This window comes from Limulus polyphemus, unplaced genomic scaffold, assembly GCF_000517525.1.
Source record: "Limulus polyphemus unplaced genomic scaffold, Limulus_polyphemus-2.1.2 Scaffold5342, whole genome shotgun sequence".
NCBI classification, from domain to species: Eukaryota; Metazoa; Arthropoda; class Merostomata; order Xiphosura; family Limulidae; genus Limulus; species Limulus polyphemus.
The window spans coordinates 6968-16534 of record NW_013670952.1 but is presented as its reverse complement, the minus strand read 5'-3'; the positions used below and the strand labels follow the sequence as shown (position 1 = coordinate 16534).

The following is a 9567-nucleotide window of genomic DNA, read 5'->3' as shown; positions in this document are numbered from 1 at the left end:
CACATCACGGCTCACTGAATGTTTAACTTAAAGTCTTACAACCACATCACGGCTCACTGAATGTTTAACTTAAAGTCTTACAACCACATCACGGCTCACTGAATGTTTAACTTAAGGTATCTAACGTCTGTAAAAGTCCAACGTGTGAAAGTGTGGGCGTTTCCAAACAATCTTTGATTCGTTTTGCATGTGTGAGAATACTTGTAATGTGATGTATAAAGTACTGGGATTAATATGATAAAAAACAAACTAGAGTTGGATGTTACTAAAGTGTACAACATAGATTTATGTTTTTTAAAACCAGGAAAGAGATAATATTAACTGAAGAATTATAACACAAAAAACTGATATAACTCAAAACGAAAATGAGTTTTCCACAAGTCGGTAATTTTTCTTCGCTTATCACATAATATATGATTAACTAAAATGAAATAAATCAAACCTATGTTTCTCCAGGACTTGAGCCATAAATTTTACTTATTCAAACATGCACGTTGAGTTATAAAACTTACTATTGTAATATTAGCTGTGCAAGGAATATATCACCACACACACAACACAAGCAAAATAATCGAGCATCGTCTGAGTAATTATACACGTGATTTTACACACAAAAATATTTTGTCAGGAGCATGAGTACATATGTTTGATGGTCTAATCATTTGTTTGTGTATCCCACGTGTTAAACAAGAATTTCAGTCACTTTAAAAGAACAGCTTGTTTTCAAACACTACATCATAACAACACAACTTATTTGACACCATGCAGTTAAGAGGTTATTTAGCATTGTTTACTCTGAAATTTGAGTCTATTATGAGTACATTTACTTGTAAAAGTTGTTGTTTTACCAAAAAAAAAAACAACTAAACAATGGATTATCTGCACTCTGTCCACCAGGGAAAATCGAACCACGAATTTTAGCGTTGCAATTCCGTAAATTTACCACTGACCCATCGAAGGACACGTCATAAAGAAGATGCAACGTCAACCAAGTTTTTGTTTGTTTTTGATTTTTCCCTTGTCATGAATAAACGTCATATCTCACATGCCTAAAGTTGGATAAGAAACTGGTGTACACAGAAGAATGAAAAAACTTTGGGGGATCTGTTCATCTTATTTCCTCTCGCTATTCTTGATGCTTACCCTGGCTATCAAGTATGAAAGATCTAAACCACAGGATGTTAGGCATGAGAATGCTGTATTCATGTCGTGCAGAATCCATGTCTGTATGTCTTTAACCTTGGCAAAATCCATTTTGTATATATTTAAGCTTGGCATTGTTTTATTCGTCTTTGTCTCTCGGTTATTTATTTCCTTTGTAACACAGTACCATATAAGGCGGTTAACACTAAGATAAATAATAATAATAATAAAAAAACAAAATAGGTTATCTGTGCTGCCTTCTTTATATCTTTCTCATTAAAACGACGCATTTTCACAGATTAACCTGCAACTAAACCTCAGTGACGAAATGAAGCTGTCTAAAATTGTATTCGAAAAAGTAACAAACACACAAAATCTTTGACATTAACTTCCGATCATAAACGTAACTTTCACTTTTTTATAGTATGTTTTCGTACTCTAAACATAACTACAAAAAACTATTTAGATTTGGTAAACACTTAGAAGAAGTAAAAGTTACAGGTTATACAGAATAAATCAGTGCCTTAAGAAGCACTTTACACGTACAGCAGAAAAATGTCGGCAATTAAAAGGTTCCACGAGAGTGGTGAAAAAAAATAAGGTCACGATTGCTACCCAGCCAATAAAAATAATGCATGGTGAACAACTATGTCTGCATGCGCACAGCAAGCTTGCTTCTACACTAGCTTATGTGCAAAGAAAACGGTCAGGAGACAGCTATGCGGAATCGTTACTATCTACTCTGTTTTGCTTCGAGTGACAAATATCAACCAAAAACCCTAGTTTTCACTTTTATATTTATCGGAATGAAGATCAATATCCTACAATGAGGGCTAACTAAATTTTATGAGCACGATGTTCCAAATCATGAGTTGCCCTTGGAACTACTTCCTCCCTTATCGATCGTGCTCACTCTGATGGTTATGATTACACACTGTTGCACGGCACCATAATTTCCATTGCACCAAGCTTCTGCGAAAGGTGGCGAGATAAATTTGAGACCACGTATCTTGACAAATTTGTCCCAGACATATTTACCACCACTGTACCTGAACGTCGGTTTTAAGATCACGTTTTAAACAGATCAAAGGTACAAAAGTCCATTGGAGTTGCATCAGGAGACCTTACAGGTATGTTGGTCGAATGGAATTGTTGTGATTCTAGTTTATTCGATCATCTTCCTCACAAAAACAACCGACGAAATCAAGGCGTGGCTGAAACTTTTTGAACCTTTACTATCTTCAAATTCTTCTTCATGGTATCAGGAGATATGCCATAATTCATCTCAATGGCTTTTTGGACTCGAGGGCACCCTTTTTTTTTCCTGCATGAAAATGTTGTTTCATGTTGGTTTGGGGTGTGGTTTCGGAGCCCGTTGCTTTCCTAAATGTTTTGCTATGAGAGTTTATACTTTCATAAATAAACCTGAATCACTTATTCTTGGATATTATGTGATCTTTGATTCTCGGTCGTTTAACAATCTCGCTGTATAAAAATCCTTCAATCAAATGAGCTGTTACATATTCCTCCAGCAACAAGTCTATACGTAGAGACATGGTATTGTTCAATGGTCGGAAATTTGGCTGAACAAAATTACATAGGTTCATGTTTCGGTTCGTATCTGCTGCACTACATAAGTATGCCGAAACTGTTCTGATAAAATATGAGTAGCCCTGTGTATTGCATTAAGACAGGTATCTAAAAGCTGTGGCGATTATCTCCAGGGTGGATCAAAACGGGTTTGTAAAACCCTCTTTCTGATGGACTACCAAACAAGGGTAGCCTTAGATATAATAAAGAAATCGAAATATTTTCAAAAGGTTTCATGACAATGTAGGAGAACAACTCTCTATTATCCTAACAAAACTCCTGGATCCACCCCTGGTCTCATATTCTTTATTAAAATATAACACAATAAAAATAGCTGTTCAGTTACAGCTGCAGAAAAGTTTTTATATGAACCATTTCTTTCTCGTGTACTAAAACTGAAAATCTGATGAATTTCGAATACATTCATGTTCTAAGGCACACACGTTCGAATCAATTCATTTTCTAAGACTAACAAGTCTGAATTAAGTAACACTCTAAGAAAAACTTACTGCCTTTTTATGTCTTTATCTATATTTTCTTACGTTCACAATTTGACAGCTTTATTACTTATTGTGTGTTACATCAGCGCGACACAGTAAAACAAACATATTTCTGTCATTTCTTTTCCGGCACATTGTGCTATTATATTAAGAGTAAAAAACATAAACGTCGTCGTTTAGCACAATGAAAGATAAAAACTTTTATTAAAAATTTCAGTCGACTAGTTTCGGTAACACAATTACCATTATCATGTAAAAACTTTCGAGAACATCCAGCATTCGTTATTTCTCTAGCTTTAAGGAACAATTTGAAAAATTAAAAAAATCTGAAAAACAGACAAAATTTGAATTCAATTTCATAATTATATATTCTTTGGAAGCATTTTATTTGGTTGAGTGATAATTTTGTATTTATTCGCTACAATATCAATATTTAGATGATAAATCTTTGGGATTTCGCAATTGTTAATGTGTTATTGGCTCTGAGTTCGTTTTTGTTTTATTAACCTTGGTTTGGAATTCTGCCATATAACTACGACACCTGTTACTCTGCCATACAAATACATACTTGTCATCACATAGATTTTGGTTTGTAAAAAATAATACAAAGATCTCCAACTTACCTGACAAACTGTTGCCATCATCACTACTAACTGATATGGGGGATAGTCCATTACTCGTCGTCACAGAGTGAACGTTCAAGTATGGGGGAGGGGACAATGATCCCATGGACATCTGAGAGGGAGAAGGAAGCCAGGTACCATCGTCCTGTCGGAGTCGTTTGGCTGAGTAAAAAATTGAACCTCCTCCTGCATCTGGGGGATTACCAACACAAGAACTAGGGAGACGGGGTTCCACCTTGACAATATTGGGGAGGTTAGGAGACAGGGCCAGGGGTGAAGCGTGGCCAGCAACAGCGCCACCTTGAGTGGGTTCACTTATGCACAGGTTGCCAGATAACGTAACAGGCTTCATAGTAAAGTTCAGAGCGTGTAGATACCTCTGCAGCGATTCCTTGCTGTCCATAGTAGCTCTGCACAAAACGAAGAGCTAGACAGTGGCGGTTAGGGACATTCAGGGCCACCAGGTGGGGCTGCCCAGTGGTTGCCTCATCATTAGTTAGTTATTGTTGTACTTGTCCTCGAAAGACTTATTTTAACCTCTTTATAGCAGAATACTCCGATAAGTCGTCACGACAAGCTATGTTGGTTAGGTTTTCGAAGTCAGCTTACACGGAATCCCTAGAGACCTGCAGATGATAGGAATATTAGAGCGAGTAACACCATATACATACAAATTACATCATATGCCCGAGCCTGCAACAAGTTCAACGGCAGAATAACTGTTTTGTATTAAACCCTACCAATATTTATTTATGGTGTTCTACAGAAAATAGCATGTCGAGATACCACAAACTTACTGGATCCATAGCTTGTCACGTTATTCAAGCACGTGCTATTTCTTAAGCCGAAATTTTATGGCGTGATATTTACATAAAATAAACAATATCACTAGTCATTATATCTATAACGGTTATATACTGGAAGATTACTGAGTTATATACTAATCCTATAAAAAGTAGCATAACTGCTGCAAGAAAAATAATTTCAAACATACAAAGAAAAATAAATTTGTACTAAATATGAATGAATAAAGATAATCTATAAGTATACTATTTAAACACATTTAGGAATCGTGTTTTGGAGCCGATACTTAAAAAAAAAAGAATTAATGCACAGGAATATAAAAGTTGTTTGTTGCTTTACACTGTAGGTATGATTCACTATTTTTCAAAAACTGACATATGAAAGAAATAGACAAAGTTCTAAGCTTCCCCTTTCTTTCTTTTTCTTTTTTTTTTTTACTGTGGTAAGAAACTAACGATAAAATTGTGATCATTAAAAGTTGAAAAATACCAACTAATACTTTGTATTTTACTTTCAAAGAAAGTGTCTCTAGTTCTCAATATAAATATACACACTTATCGCTACTAGTTATGTAAATTCGTATTTACTTCCAAATGTACAGAAATGAAATAAATAAATAAATACTAGCTATACAAATACCATTTAACATAAAGTATACAGTAATAAAATATACACACTTATCTGCACTATCGGAAGACAACAAAGGAATAAACCAATCAGTATTAGCCGTACAAATACCTATTTAGTCCGAAAATCTAAAACACAAGAAACCAATCAGTATTAGCCATACAAATACCTATTTAGTCCGAAAATCTAAATCAATGCTAATTACAAAGCTTTACACACAACAGCTGCTCAGTCGCAATATTAGTTTCGATTTTGTGAAATGTATATATAGTATATATATATTTCAAAGTAAAAAAGTGTAACTTTCTATCTATATATATATATTATATCTATATTTCACCACAAGAGCAAATCAGAATGAAAATGGGCAAGGATATCACATACACACGTGTAAGAACTAAAAACATGTAAAGCTTCGTAATTTTCTTTTCGACTTAACACAACATAAACATACCCACGCCTACCCTCATATTTGTACCTGTGTATTCTCTGTACTTACGATACACACACACACACACATATATAAAACAGCTGAAGTTACAATACGAACATACCTGACTAAAATCAATCTTTTACGTGTACAAAATAAACGCCCTATTGTTTAAGGTCACTGGGAGCGGCCAAAAGGTTATTTACGAACAAATTCAGTTAAGAACTTGGTATCCTCCCTTGCCTGTATAAAACTCAACATCTATTTATCGTCCATTCATTAGGCCATGCATAAACAGGAAACATACGTATACGTGCACACATAATACACAATTTCCCACCCTTTTTTCACTTCCCTTGTTTCTAATACTATAACAAGCAACATTTGTGTTGTTCACAATATTGTCATCACGTACAGCGTGTTGCTCTTTCGTTATTCCGTGCTCAGTGTATGGATAACTCAAACGTTCAATATTTCTACGCCTTTAATACACTGTGTTATCCACGATGTATGCGGATATGTAACAGATTTATATACACACGAACGAAATCTAATAAAGTCCTAAAGTATTTTTTCGAAATTAAAATGTGTGTGGATCATTATATATATATAATGTCGATCAGACTGCCATTACACATTGATTACCATTAAAGAATTACAGTTGACTGCGGAAGTAACGCCTTAACGTGTAGAACAAACCAGTTATTAAATATTAATATTATTGCTTACAAAAAATAAAAATAAAAAATACTGGTAATCAAGAAACGTTCGCTCGACATAATCAAAATCCTGAACTGTTATTCCTGTTCTGCCCTCGAAAGATTAATTTTTCTTCTGAGATTATTAAGAGTATATACTATTATTGAAAGTAAAAACATGTAACCAAATCAACATGATTGAGTTGAGTTCTTTTTTTAAGACTTACGTACAAATATGGTTTGTTTTAGCACAAAGCTACACAATAGGCCGTATGCGCTCTATCCACCACGGAGAATCGAACATAGGATTTTAGTAAGTCCGTAAATTTACCGCTGACCCACTTGGGAACTGCAGATCTAAGTAGATAGACGGAATGTGTTTGTGTGTTTAATAATTTCCAAGATTTTGCAGCATTAATAATAACAGATTGAAGGACCTACGAGAGTGGTATTTGGGGTTAATGGATGAATTCAGAGGTAATTCTAAGAACGTATGAGAAAAAGAAAGAAGGGTATGCGATAATATCTCAATCCCACTACAACTCTTATATCCAGTGACGAAGGGTCTTTTCGTCCAATACCAGGTATCATGTTAATGAGGATATAAAGTGGATTTCAGAACAAAAGTCTAAAAATTCACAGGAAGTTGATAATTATACCAAGACTCTCGTAAACTAAAGAGTTCATCGAAGTGTTTCAAATACACAGAAGAAACATAAATTTAAAAATAAAGATCATTACAGAAGTATTTTACATTCTACGAAAACAATCATCTCTCTTTTAAAACTTTAATATTGATGGGTTTTTAAGGCTATTACTAATATATACTTCATTCTATAAAACCGACACCTCTATTCTGATCATTTTAGGATTAAAAACATGGGTGAATACTTAAAACTTTTTTATCACAGATGCAAGCACTTTCCCTCTAACTTCATTTTCTACTACTTTAGACTATAAGAACACAAGAAAAAGTGTTCAATTGTAAAACCCAGAAACGCCTTTGTCAAATATTTAGTAAATTATGTGATATCATGAATGTAACACGTTTTGAACTAACTCCGTCATTCGTGACTAAATATGAAAGGTAAGACATATAAGACATATATCCCTCTACACGGATGGAGATTTTTCACACACACTTTATCGTGACGCTGACGTTCTTACATTTCGTGAACTTCGAATAGCTGTTGGTGATGTCAAGTCCTGTACAAACAGTTTATGTTTGTATATAAAGGTTCCAATTAACATATGTCTTTATAATTATATTCAGTAAGAACAAATGTTCCTTGCATTCACATATTGCTATAAAGGCATTGATATACTAATATCAATTAGTATATCAAATGCTATAAAGGCATTGATATACACATAAATATAAAGGCAATTTCCTTCGTATCCGTCTACTGATCGAAATTTAAATAATTTGCTTACATTGCTTATTATATTATTTATTTATTTTAACATACGGATATTTTTGGACACGTACATTTAAATACAAAGGCGTAGCAGAGAAGAAAAATATACTACTGAAGAAGTTTCTACATGAACTGGTGATACATGAAACCTCTTTTAATGAATTTAAAGAACGTTCTAGATCGCATAACAAATTATTTGTTTCACCACGTGTCTGACTCCAGCGCCCTACAGTGGCACAGCGGCATGTCTGCGGACTTACAGCGCTAGAAACCTGGTTTCGATACCCATGGTGGGTAAAGCACCGATAGCCCATTGTGTAGCTTTGTGCTTAATTTCAAATAAAATAATAAAAAAAACTGACTCCAGCTCCATATTGAAGAAAAAGAACAGTTCTTTATATTGTTCATTCTTTGTTCATAGTCTCTGTCGTTGAGCCACGAAAGGAACATGCATAGTCTGTTCGTGATAACGTGTAACAACACGAGCAACAAGCAGTGAATTTCGAAACTAGATCAAATTGGTCGTCATTTAATCAAAACGTGAAGTACCAATGTGGCAAGTTTAATTCAAAAGTGTTTATTATTTCCTGAAAGTTTAAATAATAAGACAGTTAAGCTGATTATTATGCCAGCCATCCAGTAAAATTAAAATGTTTTGCTGACTTGGGTCTATCATACTTCAAATGACGCAGTCATGAAAGGTTCTAATAATTCGTATTTACTGTAGCTGCTCAGTTTTTTGTATGATGTTAAACACTAAGCTAGACAATGGGTTATCTGTGCTGTGCGCACTACAGGTATCGAAACCCGGTTTCTAGCGTTATAAGTCTTCATACTTATCGCTGAGCCACCGAGGAGCATTCGGTTTTGTTTTTCAATAATCATTACACTGGGTTTACACTAAGTATGTCTAAATAGAGTGGTTTAGAAACCTTGCGTTATTACAGTGAAATAAATATTTGATAAAATCGACTAATTCTTCCACTCCACTGTTATACAATCCTACACAAACAAATCACTCTGCTTATCAAAACGTAAAAATACACTTGTGTAACAAGCACGCACTCAGAATATTATAATAATTAATTACATTCAAGTTACATAAACAGGAATATATGTAAATAAATCAAAAGAACGCCTGTTTTATTTAGATGTTTCATGCATTTCTCTTAAAGATAATTTACCAAAACATAAACACACAACAACAGAGACAGACAGAGTTAGAGTACACATATATAGTATAGATAACTTTAACTACTAAATAAATTAAAAATGAAAATAGAACATAATGTGAAAATTACCTACAAAGTTTATAAATATAAATGTATTATTTGTGTTGGAAGAAATAATTTCTCCATAAACTTATATATATATATATATATATCATGATAAGAAAATAGGTCGAGTTATGCCTTTCCCTATTTCCTCAATTGACACATATTTGTATTATTAGCATATTTATATAACTGAGATTTTAATAACTTCCTGTGCATCGTTAAAGCGAGATAAAAAAATAATACCTGTGTCATTTCTTCATTTTGAACTGAAGATATTTCCCTAAAATGTTTGTCTTCCTCTCCCAAAGTTCCCACCGACTCGTATCTTAAAAGTTTTTTCTTTCATTTTATTTTGTTTTCGACCTGTTTAGAAAGAGTATTTTCATCTTACGACCTGAGTTATAATTAGTGAGCTAAATATTCGCAGACATCAGTGTACAAACTTCTGTTGTTGAGG

The 9567-nt window shown here is 33.8% G+C and overlaps 1 protein-coding gene across 1 annotated transcript in view; it reads right to left on the bottom strand.

Moving 5' to 3' along the window:
* Positions 1-4482, bottom strand: part of LOC106472442 (ecdysone receptor-like) — a 50826-nt gene extending 46344 nt beyond the window's left edge. The window contains exon 1 of the mRNA XM_013933092.2: positions 3857-4482. Within this exon, the coding sequence (XP_013788546.1) occupies positions 3857-4259 (403 nt within the window). The 5' untranslated portion in view covers positions 4260-4482. The remainder of the gene's footprint in view (positions 1-3856) is intronic.
* Positions 4483-9567: the final 5085 nt, after the last annotated feature.